This window comes from Lolium perenne, chromosome 4, assembly GCF_019359855.2.
Source record: "Lolium perenne isolate Kyuss_39 chromosome 4, Kyuss_2.0, whole genome shotgun sequence".
NCBI classification, from domain to species: Eukaryota; Viridiplantae; Streptophyta; class Magnoliopsida; order Poales; family Poaceae; genus Lolium; species Lolium perenne.
The window spans coordinates 5874829-5893029 of NC_067247.2; the positions used below are offsets into that span (position 1 = coordinate 5874829).

General features: G+C 47.1%; 1 protein-coding gene across 1 annotated transcript; it reads left to right on the forward strand.

Moving 5' to 3' along the window:
• Positions 1 to 7897: 7897 nt before the first annotated feature.
• LOC139838814 (disease resistance protein PIK6-NP-like) lies at positions 7898 to 8454 on the forward strand. The gene is made up of 2 exons (XM_071828839.1): positions 7898 to 8315; positions 8429 to 8454. Exons 1-2 carry the CDS (start codon positions 7898 to 7900, stop codon positions 8452 to 8454), a joined length of 444 nt encoding a protein of 147 aa, XP_071684940.1.
• Positions 8455 to 18201: the final 9747 nt, after the last annotated feature.

An 18201-nucleotide genomic window follows, 5' to 3' on the forward strand; every position in this document is an offset into this window, starting at 1 on the left:
GGAGTGCCATCCGCCATCTCGGATGTAGATGGCGATGTGGTTGATGTAGAAGATTGTCCCACCGACGGGGTCCCACCGGGCGTGCCAGAATGTGTTGCGGTCAGAAACCCACCGGCGAGCAGCGACGGGAAACACAGTAGAGCCGGGAACAACTTAGGGCTGCGGCTGGCCCTGGTCCCTCCGAGCGACGGCCCGCAAAGCCTCCGGCACGCACGTCCGATGCTGGTGCAAGGGCGTGCCACCTGACCTATACCTGGTCAGGAAGGTGATGGAGATGACTCGCTTAGTTTCCTGCATGGCATACACGTAAACATTAAATACGAGCCTCGATCGGCTCTCAGGTTATCCTGTGAATCGGCCCAAAGAGCCGATCCACCCATGATTCGTACGAGGTGTACGAATATATGGTGGTCCTGCTTGATCAAGATAAAGCTAAAACGATCTACGATGATTTAGGGTTTTCACCGCATAATCGGATCATCCTACTCACGATTGGGCCTCGCGGTCACGTACGGTGATCGTAAGCCGATCCTAGACAAGGCCTAAAAACCAACACGAGGTTGATCCCCGGAACATCCTGTCTAGGGCTAGCAAACTACACCCTACGCGTCGCTGGATCCTCCAACCCTTTGTAAGGCCTAACTATTGCAGATATTAAACTAATCCTTGAAGAACAAGTAGCAACCGTAACGGATCGGATCTACTAAATAATGATCAAGCGGGGTGCCGCCCCTACACCTAAGATAGGTGTAAGGGCGGCTAGATGTCTAAGGGTTGCACTACGACAGCATATGATACGAAGAACAATGCTAACCCTAACACATCTAAGATAACTACGTTGCTCGCCATCAAAAAGGCTTCAGTACGAGCAACGCATGGCAACGAATAAACTTATACTGCCTAGATCGCAAGATGCGATCTAGGCAGCATGATGCTTACCCGGAAGAAACCCTCGAGACGAAGGAGTTGGCGATGCGCCTAGATTGATTTGTGGTGAACGATGAATGTTGTTTATTTCATAAACCCTAGATACATATTTATAGTCCGTAGACTTTCTAACGTGGGAATAATCCCAACCGTGCACGAGACAAACTCTAACTAACCGACATGTAATCTACTATGTTACAGATACACGGGCAAACTAGCCCAAACCTTGCATAACAGGCCGATTCACGTATATTCTTCCACGTATAATCTTCAAGTCCATCTTGATCGCGGCCCACCTCTGACTCGGTCAAATTCTGGTGATAACATCCCTTCACAGAAATGAGGTACCACATGCGAAGGTAAATGGTTTTATGGGTAAATTAGCTAGGTCACGACTATCGACAAGTTATAGTTTGACAAAGCAGAGAAAATTAATTTGGAAATTATTTTTTCATATTATGCAAGCGTGTTATGCATGTAAAATGCATACATGGACTTTGTTCTTTATTACAATGAATTCCCACATATTTGCAACATATATGATGATAATACCATGTTTTACATTGATTTATGAGGATTTACCGATGATCCCCTTTATTTGGTTTATAACTCCGCAGAACAAGAATTCCCCTTTTTCACTTTTAGAGACCTATACGGAGTAATATTGAGCTAGGATTTTGGAGGGTCATTTTTTCAATGGGAGAAGCACCCTGGGCCCTGGGAGCTCACCTCAGGCTTGAGGCCCGAAAGAGACCAGGTGGCATGGGCGCGCCTCCCACACTCTTTCGGCCGTCGATCGTCCAAATCGCGTAATATTTTCGCGCACCAATGTATTTTGACCTAAAAACCATTATATATATGACCCCAAAGAGTTTTCGGGAGGATAGCGCCGCAGAAACACCGAAATACGAAAACAGAGGTTGCATCAGCAAAAATTGGAAGGGGGAACTCAGCCGGGATCACCGCCAGAGGGATCTCCACCTTCTCCAACGTCTTCATCATCATCACCATGGTCCAGGGGGTATTCCACCTCTGGACTACGGGTTTGTGGTAGTAGCTTGATCTATTTCAGTCATGTTCTTCATAGTTCTTAGTGCCATATGAACTGCCCAACATGATTATGGTCATATTTGTAATACGTATGTGATGGATCCTTATTCTATGATATTGTGCTATGAGATCTAATCATATTTATGTGCAAGATATATTGATAGATGCATATTATATACTCCATTCTTAAATATTGGTTCTGATCCAACTTATATGCAAGAGCGTGTGTGGGGTTAAGTAGCATGGTTTTATTGATTGAATAGTGACAACAAATTCATGATCTATTATGGTTTTGCCTTTTCTTTTGATACCTCACTAGGGATAAATGTAATGCATGGGCTATGTTCATCACGTGACAAAAGTGATGATCTTCTTTGTTAAAGTTAGCATATTTGATATTCAAACATCATGCCAAACTACCTATAGCTATGCTATGTTAATTCTTAAAACAAGATTGCACGGAGTTTTCCCTTTCTTGTGCAATATAAGAGAGATGTGTTGCATCATCTCTATGTTAGGACCCGATGCCCATATGAATTCGTATCTTTCACATATTAATGTTTCAGTCTTCATATCTTATTGATGAATTGTTATTGTCCACTACAACTTAAAAGAGAGAATAGTAAAGTGAAATCATGAACCTGGTTCACTTTTTATCATAAGAAACACCTTTACATTGATGTTATCTTACTTTTTATTTGCTACACTATTTTTATCTGAAAATACAAAAAATATTTATTTATCTTATTTGCACTCTAAACCCCCAAAACAATCAAACTTTTTACTATTTTAACTTAGTTAATTATATATAGTGTATGTTATATCATTAAATTCGTGTTCATATAAAGTTTGTTATGATGTATTTTTTTACAATAAATAACAAATGTATAAGTATTAAAATTAGTAGTCAAAATTTGGACATGCAAAATAGTGAACTCTTTGTCTAAAAATTGAACTAACCTTTGTCCATGACATCCTTAGGTTAGTTCATTTTTTTGACTAAAGAGGGTAGAGAGTATGGAAACCTCAAATGTAGCCTGATTTATTTTTCTTTTTTCAAACTTTAATTTTTTATATTTCAAAGTTTTAGAAAAATTTACAAAAATTTGTAGACTGAGAGAATGTTGTACTCTATCAGTGCGTAAATTTTCAGATTGAAATGCATTATTTTTGCCCTCAATAAAAATGATAAAATATCATAAAATGACCAATTCTAGATTTCAGTGTACTGTTCATTAATGTTCATCAATGATGAAATCAAGATTTGTTATTTTTGCTGAGCCCAAAATATAACATATTTCATTCTAAAAATTTACACACTTGTAGATTACAGTATTGTTTATATCACAGTATTTTTTGAATTTGTTAAACATGTTTAAAATAAAAAAAATGATATATCCAAAAAACGACCTACATATGGCCCAGCCTACAAAAATCTATTCGAGCGCGGAGTACCCTAATGATGAACCACTTGCATCTATAATGCAAGACAAAGATACCAAATCCACCGGACCGAAAGGATAGGAGCAGATTGAACGTTACACATTCCAACCCACATAGATTCCCTGTTTCTTCGTTAGGGCATCTCCAGCGACGCGATGCAAACGGACGCTGAGCGATCGTTTGTGTCCGCCGTGATTGGAAATGCGTCAAACACCACCTCCAGCGGCGCGACGCAAAGTGACCGGGCCGCCAGGTTTGCGTCTCCGCGGACACTCGGCGGTCGCGGAAAATGTCCGCCCGGTCCTCGCACGGGCCCGCATGGCAGCGGCACAACTTCTTCGTCTTCCGCGGCATTACTTCCGGGCGGCGCGCTGCAGCCTTTGCAGGGCCGCGTTAATGGCGTGCCTCGGCTTCCGCGAGCGTGCGCAGCGTCGATGCGTCTTCTCCGCCAGTATTGGCACCGAGGCGTCGCTTCGGCAGTCTGCGGCCGCGTTAACGGCGATGCCTCGCGTGGCTCGCGGCCGTCGCCTACCTATGCGCACGTAGTAATGGCGATGCCACGTGTGGCGCGGCCGTCGCCCTGCCTCCGCGCTATATATACAGGGGCGCGAGCATCTCATCTCCTCCCCACAAACCCTAACCGCCGCTGCCGTAGCGCCGCTTCCTCTCAAGCAGATCCACCATGAGCAGCGCCAGACGCGGCCAGGCTGCCGCGCCTCCACCTCCACCTTCACCTCCCACTCCACCTCCTCCGGCGTCGAGCTCCTCCGACGAGTTCGACTCTGAAGACAGCACGGGCGACCTCCTCGACCCGGTCAGGGACGCCGCGGCCCTGGCACTCGCGGCGCAGGAAGCAGAGGAGGAGCTGGCGGGCCACGCGGCGTTGGATGCTGAGCTGGAACAGCGCAGGCTCGCGGCTGCCGCTGCAGCCGAGGACTCCGACTCGGAGATATCTTGGTCATCCGATGACCCTGATGCGCCGACGCCGGAGGAGAGGGCGGCGGAGCAGCGGGCCCTCGTCGAGTCTTTCGAGACGCTCAAGGACGAGGCCGCCAACGCGAGGCTGGAGCAGTGCCTGCAAGAGGACGCGGCGGCGCACCGAGCCATAGCGGCCGCGCGGGAGGCGGCGGAGAAGCAGGCGACGGAGCGACGCAACGACGGTGCCGGCCCGTCAGGAAGCAAGTAGTCTAGGCCTATAGATCTACTTTGTATAGTTTTTATGCATTTTTATGTACTACTTTCAATGTTTGTACTATGTTGCAATTCAAAAAATGGGCCGCCCCGGTGGGAGCACACCCAGACGCAAACGGACGAGCGGACAAAATATGTCCGTGGGGCGATGCAAACGAACGCTCGCAACCACTTTTGGGCGTCCGAAATGCGTGGCGCCGCTGAAGATGCCCTTACTATTTTCTGAAACAGTCTAAAATCGGGCAAGCAAACATAAGAACCAAGCTAGCTTTAAATAGATGGATGACAGATGACACATGCCAGAGTTGAGATCTCGTCCCTTCCTCATGCATGCCGTCTCTGAATCAGATCGGCACTGTACACACACATATGTTACTTGCTTTTGGCATGCATGCAAGCTTGTCTCATGGCCAAGGGAACTGCCAGTGAACTGACTAGGCCATGCATGCATGTGGAGATGAACACTGGCTGCATTTGTAAGCATGGCATGCATGCATGCACACGTACGGCATTACACAGGTGTGTGCAGGTACACAGGAGGCGCGTGTGCACTTGAACCAAAAAGACAAACCTGAGATAGTTGACCAAAAAAGACAAACGGGTAGGCCAGCAAAGCTATGTGTATGTGTATCTGCTTGCTTGGTGCAGACATGCATCTCTCTTTCTGATCGTGCATCAAAATTTGAAGGAAATATAGAGTAATGTAACAGTGAACGGTAGTGCATGGAACTTCGGAATCCCTTGCAGAAGAGTGTAACTTGTAGAATCCATTGAAAAGAAAAATGGGACTCTCAATAATAATGCAATAAGATTCAATGCAGAAAATCAAATGGACCACAAACATATGATTTTTCGTTTCCGAAAGAAAAGTCTATACCTCCAAATTTTCTGTAAAAAATATGTAAATTAAAGAGGCTTGTGAACCAATCCTGCCGGATTATTTGGCTAGCTTCAAAAGTCTCTGCAAGTTCGTCCCCTCTTCCTTTTTCTTTATCATTAGCGCTATTGTTCGGCGAGAAAGGCGCAACTAGCTGCTTTTGAGACCACTAAACATGGTATAATGTGACAATACCCTTTCTTCTTATCATTATTTTTCTTGAAGTTGGTTGAGCGTGAGGCTGTGTTCTTCCATCAAACTTATCACCTTCAAATTTATTCATGTGCTTGAGCTTGTGGGATTGGAAGTTTTTCTTCTATACAACATTAGCGCTAGAATCTTTCTCAAAGTCTCGAGAACGTGTGTCCTTTTCTTTCACCATTTCTTCCACATGAAGAGACACAATAAGATCTGAAACACAAAACTCTTGTCTTTTATGTTTCACAGAAGTTGCAAAGTTCTTCCACAAGGGAGGAAGCTTGACCAAAAATGCCACCGGCCACAAATTTATTTTGTAAGGTACATTTAAACTGCTCAAAATCTTTGGCAAGTGACTGTATCTCATGAGGTTTCTCAAAACGGAGAGCTCACCAGTCATGTTGCAGTCAATGTATTCCTCCCGACATACAATTTAGTGCTAGTGTTCGAGACCCCAAATTTGGCCTCGAGCGCATCCCACACATCCTTGCCATGATCAAAGGTCATGTATGGGTCAACAATATTGTCCCCAAGAATACTGAAGAGATCCACCTTAAATCTGGCATCGATTTTCTCGTAAGCTTCCTCAAAGCTCGCCCTCAGGTTTGCCAAGAGTGGCACTATAACAGTTCATGGTTCAAAACGAGAGAACTGCTCTCGTGCGCCATCTCTTATAATGCGAATCATTAAAAAGAGGCGGCATTGTAGTAGCGAAAACAATAAATCATTACTATGGAAACAACAAGTAAAATAATCATGTAGATCAGCAAATTAGATGAACAAATTGTATCTAGACAAGATAAACCGATCACACGTACTAGAAATACTCGAACAAGAAATTCTAGCACAACCTGAAACAGGAAAGAGAAGATCACATGCGGTGTAGCGTTGGTTGTGGCTGCAGCATTGGAAGCAACAGTCGCGTCAGAGTTGTCGCCCATGTTGAGATTGTCGAAGAGGTTGTCGATGTTTGGGAAGAAATCATCATTCTGGAACTCATCGCCGGAAGACGTCATGTTGCTAGTAGTCGCGTGAAAGCGCTTCCCAAAAACCTTATTGCCCCTCACAAGTACATGTCTACAAGAGGCAGGGTTCTGGAGGCCTACTATCCCGTCGGTTGGTGCATGCCGAAGGACTGGATGAGGAAAACGAAGCTTGTGGCGTATGACTTTGGAAAGAAGAGGTCACATATGTGTCTCATACATGCGGCTACGGTTTGCATCCAGGTTTATATAGTGTTGTTTGGGAAAGTTCTGGGCTCGTGGTACGCACGTCCAATTCTACACAGCCACGAGCTCAGCTCGGCGAGATTACCGCAACAGGCGGCATGGTGAGGCGGGCGGTGGAGTGCGCGAGGACTCTTTCTATTTTCTCACTCACTTACAACGGCTAGAATAACCCCCTTATAAATCACTCCATATATTTCTCAAGGAGCAATGTAGTCCCACACCTTGTCATACATAAATGGGCCAAAGAGAAGTTCAGAATTGTATTGGGCTATCTGTTAATGCCCAAGGTTCTTACAATTTCTATAAAGCAGAAGGATGCATGTGCAAAAATTTGGACTTGCACACCTACAAAAAAAAGGTGATAATATATGGTTTGGGCTTGAACTGTCCTTGGCAAGTCTCAAAGGGCACACGTCACTAGTGTAATTAAGTACTAGTTCCACCATTTAAAAATAGATGTCTCATTTCTATCTAGATACAAATGTACTATTTTTAGATAAAGGAGTACTACAAATTAAAGAAATAGCTTTTGGTAGTGCTATTTTCCTTCACATGACCTTCAGCGCGTGTAGTTTTTTTTTGTTGGAGTAAGTGCTCGGAAGTTGCAACAAGTTGTCAGCTCGTACACGCTACACATAGTTTTTCGATCTTAGCGTCTTCGATGCCGCCTAACACACGGTTTTGCACCTGACACATGGTTAACATTTTGTGATTACATGGGCCTCCGTTCACAATCGCTGGGAATCTACGTCTAATGGTTTTGATAAATTATCGAGAGACAGATCTGGTGCGCAGTCCCAAGTCAACATGGTTATCAAGTGATTTAATGTTAAATGTGGTGACTTATATTTACATAAAATAGCAAACAATCATGTTCAGTTGGTGGTGATTAGGCCATAGTGATCCATTCAGCCCGCAACACTTCCAAACCCATCCACACCGAACTAGCGGGGCAAACTCCGAGCTACCGCAAAGGAGCGCTATGGAGGGCGCTCTAGTGAGCGTAGCCGCGGGAGCATTGAAGCCGGTGCTGGGAAAGCTGGCCACTCTGTTGGGGGACGAGTACAAGCGCTTGCGCCGGCTGCGCAAAGGGATAGACTTCCTCACTCACGAGCTTTCCGCCATGGAAGCTTTTTTTGTCAAGATGTCAACACAGGAGGATCCTGATGTACAAGTAAAGCTCTGGATGACGGAGGTGCGGGAGTTGTCCTATGACATCGAGGACAGCCTCGACGACTTCATAGAACAAGCTCACGACAAATCTTCCAAGCCCGGCTTCATGAAGAAGATCAAGAACTTGCTGGATAGGACCAAGGCTCCTCACAAAATTGCCAAGGCCATTGAAGATTTGAAGAAGCAAGTCACCGAGGCGAGCGAGAGGCATAAGAGGTACGCGATTGGTGACTCCATCTCCAAAGTCAACAATGTAACCATTGACTGCAGAGCTCTGGCTATATTTGAGGATGTATCAAATCTTGTGGGTATTGATGGGCCAAAGAATGAGCTTCTCCAGCTGTTCAGTCAAGAGATCAGATGTGAATCAAGGCACCAACTGTTGGAGATATGCCCAAGAGGCAATAATAAAATGGTTATTATAATATATCTTTGTGTTTATGATAATGTTTACATACCATGCTATAATTGTATTAACTGAAAAATTGATACATGTGTGTTATGTGAACAACAAAGAGTCCCTAGTATGCCTCTTAACTAGCTTGTTGATTAATGGATGATTAGTTTCATAATCATGAACATTGGATGTTATTAATAACAAGGTTATATCATTATATGAATGATGTAATGGACACACCCAATTAAGCATAGCATAAGATCACGTTATTGAGTTATTTGCTATAAGCTTTCGATACATAGTTACCTAGTCCTTATGACCATGAGATCATGTAAATCACTTATACCGGAAAGGTACTTTGATTACACCAAACGCCACTGCGTAAATGGGTGGTTATAAAGGTGGGATTAAGTATCCGGAAAGTATGAGTTGAGGCATATGGATCAACAGTGGGATTTGTCCATCCCGATGACGGATAGATATACTCTGGGCCCTCTCGGTGGAATGTCGTCTAATGTCTTGCAAGCATATGAATAAGTTCATAAGAGACCACATACCACGGTACGAGTAAAGAGTACTTGTCAGGAGACGAGGTTGAACAAGGTATAGAGTGATACCGATGATCAAATCTCGGACAAGTAAAATATCGCGTGACAAAGGGAATTGGTATCGTATGTGAATGGTTCATTCGATCACTGAAGTCATCGTTGAATATGTGGGAGCCATTATGAATCTCCAGATCCCGCTATTGGTTATTGGTCGGAGTGAGTACTCAACCATGTCCGCATAGTTCGCGAACCGTAGGGTGACACACTTAAGGTTTGATGTTGAAATGGTAGAACTTGAATATGGAATGGAGTTCGAATATTTGTTCGGAGTCCCGGATGAGATCCCGGACATCACGAGGAGTTCCGGAATGGTCCAGAGAATAAGATTCATATATAGGAAGTCATATTCCAAGTTTGGAAATGATCCGGTGCATTTATGGCAGGTTTTAGAAGGTTCTAGAAAAGTCCGGAAGAAATCACCATGGAAAGTAGAGTCCCGGAGGGACTCCACCTTGCATGGCCAGCCAACCCTAAAGGGGAGGAGTCCAAGGTGGACTCCCCAAGGGTGGCCGGCCAACCCCCCTCATGGAAGGGGGGAATCCCACCCCAAGTGGGATTCCCACCTTGGGTAGGTTTCCCTACACATGGAAGGTTTTTGGTTCGGGTCTTATTCGAAGACTTGTAGTCCAACACTTGGGGCTTCCACCTATATAATGAGGGGCATAGTAGAGGGGGTTGACCACTACAAGCCCATAGCTTGGCCGCACCCATAGGTGGCCGGCCACCCCCTCTCCCAAACCCTAGCCGCACCATCTCTCCTCCTCTTCTTCCGCACGCTTAGCGAAGCTCCGCCGGAGATCTCCACCGCCACCGCCACCACGCCGTCGTGCTGCCGGATTCAAGGAGGAGCTACTACTTCCGCTGCCCGCTGGAACGGGGAGAAGGACGTCGTCTTCATCAACACCGAACGTGTGACCGAGTACGGAGGTGCTGCCCGATTGTGGCACCGTGATCAAGATCTTCTACGCGCTTTTGCAAGCGGCAAGTGATCGTCTACCGCAGCAATAAGAGCCTACTCTTATAGGCTTTGGAAATCTTCAAGGGTTAGTCTTGATCATCCCCTCGTTGCTCCCGTCTTCTAGATTGCATCTTGGCTTGGATTGCGTTCTCGCGGTAGGAAATTTTTTGTTTTCTATGCAACGATTCCCTACAGTGGTATCAGAGCCGTGTCTATGCATAGATGGTTGCACGAGTAGAACACAATGGTTTTGTGAGCGTTGATGCTCTTGTTGTTTTTAGTTTGAGTACTTTGCATCTTTGTGGCATAGTGGGATGATGCGGCTCGGACTAACTTTACATGACCGCGTTCATGAGACTTGTTCCTCGTTCGACATGCAACTTGTATTGCATAAGAGGCTTTGCGGGTGTCTGTCTCTCCTACTATAGTGAAGATTCAATTTACTCTTCTATTGACAACATTAGTATCACCGTTGTGGTTCATGTTCGTAGGTAGATTAGATCTCTCTCGAAAATCCTAAACCACGTAAAATATGCAAACCAAATTAGAGACGTCTAACTTGTTTTTGCAGGGTTTGGTGATGTGATATGGCCATAATGTGATGATGAATATGTATGAGATGATCATTATTGTATTGTGGCAACCGGCAGGAGCCTTATGGTTGTCTTTAAATTTCATGTTGAGTAGTATTTCAAAGTGTTATCACCAGAATTTGACCGAGTCAGAGGTGGGCCGCGATCAAGATGAGCTTGAAGAATATACATGGAAGAAATACGTGGATCGGCCTTTATATGCAAAGTTTGGGCTAGTTGGCCCGTGTATCTGTAATATAGTAGGATACGTGTCGATTAGTTAGAGTTTGGCTCGTGCACGGTTGGGATTATTCCCATGTTAGAAAGTCTACGGACAATAAATATGTATCTAGGGTTTATGAAATAAACAACAATCACGTTCACCACAAACCAATCTAGGCGCATCGCCAACTCCCTTGTCTCGAGGGTTTCTTCCGGGTAAGCATCATGCTGCCTAGATCGCATCTCGCGATCTAGGCAGTACAAGTTTATTCGCCGTTCATGCGTTGCTCGTACTGAAGCCTTTTTATGGCGAGCAACGTAGTTATCTTAGATGTGTTAGGGTTAGCATTGTGCTTCGTATCATATGCTATCGTCGTGCAACCCTTAGACATCTAGCCGCCCTTACGCCTATCTTAGGCATGGGGGCGGCACCCCGCTTGATCATTATTTAGTAGATCCGATCCGTTATGGTTGCTCCTTGTTCTTCAAGGATTAGTTTAATATCTGCATAGTTAGGCCTTACAAAGGGTTGAAGGATCCAGCGGCGCGTAGGGTGTAGTTTGCTAGCCCTAGACAGGATGTTCCGGGGATCAACCTCGTGTTGGTTTTTAGGCCCTGTCTAGGATCGGCTTACGATCACCGTGCGCGGCCGCGAGGCTCAATCACGAGTAGGATGTTCCGATTATGCGGTGAAAACCCTAAATCGTCGTAGATCGTTTTAGCTTTATCTTGATCAAGCAGGACCACCATATATTCGTACACCTCGTGCGAATCATGGGTGGATCGGCTCTTTGAGCCGATTCACAGGACAACCTGAGAGCCGATCGAGGCTCGTATTTAATGTTTACGTGTATGCCATGCAGGAAATTAAGCGAGGCATCTCCATCACCTTCCTGACCAGGTATAGGTCAGGTGGCACGCCCTTGCACCAGCATCGGACGTGCGTGCCGGAGTCTTTGCGGGCCGTCGCTCGGAGGGACCAGGGCCAGCCGCAGCCCTAAGTTGCTCCCGGCTCTCCTGTGTTGCCCGTCGCTGCTCGCCGGTGGGTTTCTGGCCGCAACACATTCTGGCACGCCCGGTGGGACCATCTTCTACATCAACCACATCGCCATCTACATCTGAGATGGCGGACGGCACCCCAGTCACGTACGAGGATCTGACCGAGGAGCTCAAGAAGAAGTATGACGAGGTCAAAGCGATCCTCGAAGCCGACCTCATCGGCTCTTTTCACAGAACCCGTTCACATGGCGTCAGGTGGAAAGGGTTCTCACCTGAAGGCGCGCTCGATGGAGTGGACCTGTCCGCCCCGTCAGAAGAACGCACCAGGTCCCTGCGTCAGGAGATTAGCCACATGGTGGCTCACTCGCTGCACCGCCACTCTGAGAGCCTGGTGAACACTTTGGAGCGTGTCGCTTTTCGGATGATCCAGGAAATCATGAGGCATCAGTACTCTCCGTCAGGACCAGCTCTCGGGACTTACCAAGGAGAGATGCCACTCCAATCCCGTCCACCGCTGCCATTCACGTTGACAACACCAGAAGTGCCGAATTCGCCGGCATACGCCGTCGACATGGTGGAATGCACATACCCCGGGAGGTACCAGCCAAGATTCTCGTTCAACATCAACATTGTAGGACTTGGGCGCCACCCTGGTAAGGACAGAGACGAGGGCAGCTGCTCTCATAGCGAGGACAAGGAGGGAGCCGTTCCACGCGATCGGTCCCGACACTTCCAAAAAATCCTGGTTACGATAAAGATGAAGGCCGATTCCAGCGATCAGCCCGTATTATCCGTGCCACACGCTCTCCCTGCATTTGGTGTCGACCTCACAGGTGACGGGAAGTTAGGGTATGGGTTTACATCGGCTGATGAGCTAGAGGAAGTCGACATCGGTCCTGGGGATAAGCCGCGACCAACTTTTATCAGCAAGAAGTTAGATCCACAGCTCAGGGGTCAGATGATAGCTCCGTTAAAAGAATACCCAGATTGCTTCGCATGGGATTACACAGAGATGCCTGGGTTAGACAGGAGCATCATTGAACATCGCCTCCCCCTTAAGAAAGGATTTCGGCCGTTCCAACAACGAGCACGTCAGATGAGGGCCGAAATTCTGGAAGAAGTCAAGAAAGAGATCGAGAAGATGTTGGCCGCCGGGTTCATCAGGCCATGCAGGTATGCTGAGTGGATCTCCAGTATCGTTCCTGTAGAGAAGAAGGACGGCCGATGGCGTGTGGCCATCGATTTCCGAGATCTCAACAGAGCCACTCCAAAAGATGAGTATCCGATGCCTGTGGCAGAAACATTGATCAATGCAGCTGCTGGCCACAAGGTGTTGAGCTTCATGGATGGCAACGCCGGCTATAACCAAATCTTCATGGCTCCAGAAGATATACACAAGACCGCATTCAGAGTACCAGGGGCAGTAGGCTTGTTTGAATATGTAGTCATGACCTTTGGGTTGAAGAATGCTGGTGCAACGTACCAACGAGCCATGAATTATATATTTCACGATCTGATTGGCAAGTTGGTGGAAATCTACATCGACGACGTGGTAGTCAAATCTGTCTCCATGGAGGGACACTTGGATGATTTACGGCGCATCCTAGACCGAACTCGGAAGTTCGGACTGAGAATGAATCCGAAGAAGTGTGCTTTTGGTGTGACGGCTGGTCAGTTCCTAGGTTTTCTGGTTCATGAACGGGGAATTGAGATCGGCCTGAAAAGTCAAGAGGCGGTGCGTACCATGCAGCCGCCCACCACGAAGAAGGAACTCCAACGTCTCATCGGCAAGATCAATTTTGTCCGACGATTCATCTCTAATCTGTCAGGACGAATCGAGCCGTTCATGGCACTGGTGAAAACTAAATCTGATGACGAGTTTCACTGGGGGGCGGAACAACAGCGGGCGTTTGATGAGATTAAGCGGTATCTGACGACGCCACCTGTGCTAGTTCCGCCCCAACAAGACAGGCCGTTCTACATCTACTTGTCAGTAGCTGACACGTCCATCGCTTCGGTGGTGGTGCAACTCTACGAGGGTGTAGAAAAGGTCGTTTTCTACCCTAGCAGAAGGATGTTGGACGCGGAGACAAGGTATCCTGAGGTCGAGAAGCTTTGCCTCTGCCTATTCTTCACCTGCACCAAGCTTCATCACATCCTTTTGACGGCAGAGATCATCGTCATATGCAAGTCAGACGTTGTCAAGCACATGCTGTCGGCCCCTGTTTTGAAAGGCCGACTTGGTAAGTGGATGTTTGCGTTGTCAGAGTTCGATCTTCGGTATCAGCCTGCGAAAGCAGTCAAGGGGCAAGCGTTGGCCGATCTTATAGCTGAACGGATCAGTACCAATATAGCAGCATTATCTATACGTGCATGGGCTATGTTCTTCGATGGATCGGCTTGCGACGATGGTTGTGGCATCGGCATTCTGCTCGTGTCGCCTCGGGGGGCAGCATACTCCTTTTCCATCAGACTATCTACCCCTTGCACCAACAATGTCGCGGAATATGAGGCAGTGCGTAAGGGAATGGAGTTGTTACTGGAAGCCGAAGTGAAAGGTAGATCTTTTTGGAGACTCCAAGTTGGTGATTAACCAGCTCACGGATGAATATAAGTGCGAGAGTGAATCGCTTTTCCCATATTGGATGGAATGCCGTGAGTTGATGACACGGTTCAGACATCAACTTTAATTGGGTCCCAAGATCCCAAAACACCGAGGCCAACAATCTCGCACAAATGGCGTCAGGCTATATAGACATATCAGACGGGTCAGAAGTTCAGGTGCAGTTCCTGGAATAGGATGATTGGAGAGCCGAAATCTTCAATTACTTAAAAGATTCGGCTCGGGGGGCACCTAAACGGATAAGATACAAAGCCATGAAGTATGTCCTCATAGAAGACGACATGTTCTACAGGACGTTGGAAGGGTTACTACTCAAGTGCCTGGGACCAACTGAGTCTAATCGGCTCTTACACGAGGTGCATGAAGGCGCCTGTGGAACTCATCAGTCGGCTCATAAGATGAAGTGGCTAATTAGGCGATCAGGGTTTTATTGGCCCACCATGCTTGAAGATTGCTTCAAGTACTACAAGGGGTGCCAAGCGTGCCAGATGTTCGGGAAGATTCAGATGATACCCGCATCAGCAATGAACCCTATCATCAAGCCTTGGCCGTTTCGAGGGTGGGGCATGGATATGATCGGCAAAATCCATCCGGCGTCGAGTAAAAAACATGAATGGATTTTGGTTATCACAGATTACTTCACCAAGTGGGTGGAGGCCGTCCCTATGAAGAAGGTGAAATCAGAAGATGTGATCAAGTTTGTGAAAGAACACGTCATTCATAGGTTCGGGATTCCCCAAACTATCACGACCGATGGAGGTTCGGTCTTTATTTCTAAAGAATTCAGAAAGTTCTACGATGACATGGGGATTAAGCTGATCCGATCATCTCCATACTATGCTCAAGCCAATGGGCAAGCTGAAGCGTCCAATCAGAGCCTGATCAAGTTGATCAAGAGAAAACATTGTCAGAAGCTTTGTGGGCCTACCGCATGTCATGCCACGGAGCTATAAAAACTTCGCCGTACCAGCTCGTCTATGGACAGGAAGCCGTATTACCTTGGGAAATTACGGCTGGATCAAGACGTGTCACGTTTCAGGATGATCTAACAGCTGAAGAATATGCAGCTTTGATGAGTGACACTATTGAGGACGCAACAGAACTTAGACTTTGGTCGTTGGAGAAGATTAAAGAGAACAAAGCCAGGGTAGCTCGTGCATACAATAAGAAGGTTAGACTAAAGGAGTTTCAAGTTGGTGATCTTGTATGGGAAGCTGTGTTGCCATTAGGAACCAAGGACAAAGCATATGGCAAATGGTCTCCTAATTGGCACGGTCCGTACAAAGTTGTCCAGGCCTTGAAAGGTAATGCATACATGCTAGAGCAGTTGGACGGCGTTAAGTTCCCAGTAGCCGTCAATGGTCAACACCTCAAGAAGTATTTCCCAAGCATGTGGGATGATGGGCAGTGAGGTATGGAGGCCGATTTTAAATCGGCTAGTTAAAAAAAAATCAATCATAGCCGATGCGCAGACGTCGACTTGAGAAAACATGCGGAGACAACAGTATGCGAGTACAGCCGATGCACGGGCATCGACTTCAGAATAATAAAGCCGATACATTGCTATCGACTCTAGAGGAATAAGCTCAATTAAGCAGGTTAACGGAATCGGTTCAGACCAGAAATCATGATATTTGGGATGAATCTCCTAGTGAGTTGCTGAGGAGTTCAGTCTGCGCGTTTTAAGGTTGGAGGATGGTTTGGATGTGAGTTAGACCTGTTGGTCCGCGTGAATAGGCAACGGCTTGACCTCAAATCGCGTTTATAGTGCAAGCCGATGCCCTGCCATCGGCTCTCTGTACAGTGACTTCATTCGACGATCGGTGAAATTGACAGGAAAGCAAAATTAATTGAGGAATATTTTCTTCATTAATAGCGGTATTTCTTACAAAGAAAGAGCCGATTGCTCAGGGAAGAAAGAACAAAAGCCGACTACTACTACTAGTCCCTAATCTAAGGGCCGTTGCCGCCCTAGTCGTCGTCGTCGCTGCCGCCGGCGCAGCTGCTGATAGGCTCCTCATCGGAGCTCCCGTAGCCTTCTACGGGAGCCTCATCTTCCTCCTCGTCGTCATCGCTGTCGTCGTCCCACCAGGCGCGGAGGCGCTTCGCCGGTGGGTAGCCTTCGAGGGAGTCGTCGTCATCCTCCTCCGCCTCTTCTTTGGAGGAGGTGAAATCGTCCCAGGAGAAGCGGTCATCCTCGCTCTCCGCCTCCTCCTCCCCCTCGACGAGGAATTGAAGGTCGTCCTCTCCGTCGGTCAAGGATTTGTCATCCTCGGACCAGATGGAGGAATCGTGTTCCTCCTTGTCCCACTCCGATGCGGCGAGGATGTCGTGCGCCGCCAGCGAGCCCCACTCCGGCGTCGGCTCGCGAGATGAGGAAGAGTCGGAGAAGACTGACGAGGTGGAGGAGGACGAAGAGGAAAAGGACTGGGAAGAAAGATCCGACGAGGCGGAGCAGGAAGAAGAAGAAGACATGGCTACGGGAGATGGAGGATTTTTGGGTGCCGATGGACAGAACAGAGCAAGGGGATGAAGTGGCGAACTGTTCAGAGCAGTTAAATAAAGGGGATATAGTAGAGATTCAATGCCACAGCAGTTTCCGAGGAGGCGGTGCCCAAAAAAGAAGAAAAGAAAACAACGGTCAAATCACGCGGAGAAATTGAGAAGGCAGGGCGTCATGATGAAGGGTGCTGCGACGGTTCTGCTCTGCCACGACATGACCCGACGAAGAGAATCAGAGTGATTTTGGAATTATCAATTCCAAAACCAGGGGAGCATGTGTTATCACCAGAATTTGACCGAGTCAGAGGTGGGCCGCGATCAAGATGAGCTTGAAGAATATACATGGAAGAAATACGTGGATCGGCCTTTATATGCAAAGTTTGGGCTAGTTGGCCCGTGTACCTGTAATATAGTAGGATACGTGTCGGTTAGTTAGAGTTTGGCTCGTGCACGGTTGGGATTATTCCCACGTTAGAAAGTCTACGGACTATAAATATGTATCTAGGGTTTATGAAATAAACAACAATCACGTTCACCACAAACCAATCTAGGCGCATCGCCAACTCCCTTGTCTCGAGGGTTTCTTCCGGGTAAGCATCATGCTGCCTAGATCGCATCTTGCGATCTAGGCAGTACAAGTTTATTCATCGTTCATGCGTTGCTCGTACTGAAGCCTTTTTGATGGCGAGCAACGTAGTTATCTTAGATGTGTTAGGGTTAGCATTGTGCTTCGTATCATATGCTATCGTCGTGCAACCCTTAGACATCTAGCCGCCCGTACGCCTATCTTAGGCGTGGGGGCGGCACCCCGCTTGATCATTATTTAGTAGATCCGATCCGTTATGGTTGCTCCTTGTTCTTCAAGGATTAGTTTAATATCTGCATAGTTAGGCCTTACAAAGGGTTGAAGGATCCAGCGGCGCGTAGGGTGTAGTTTGCTAGCCCTAGACAGGATGTTCCGGGGATCAACCTCGTGTTGGTTTTTAGGCCCTGTCTAGGATCGGCTTACGATCACCGTGCGCGGCCGCGAGGCTCAATCACGAGTAGGATGTTCCGATTATGCGGTGAAAACCCTAAATCGTCGTAGATCGTTTTAGCTTTATCTTGATCAAGCAGGACCACCATATATTCGTACACCTCGTGCGAATCATGGGTGGATCGGCTCTTTGAGCCGATTCACAGGACAACCTGAGAGCCGATCGAGGATCGTATTTAATGTTTACGTGTATGCC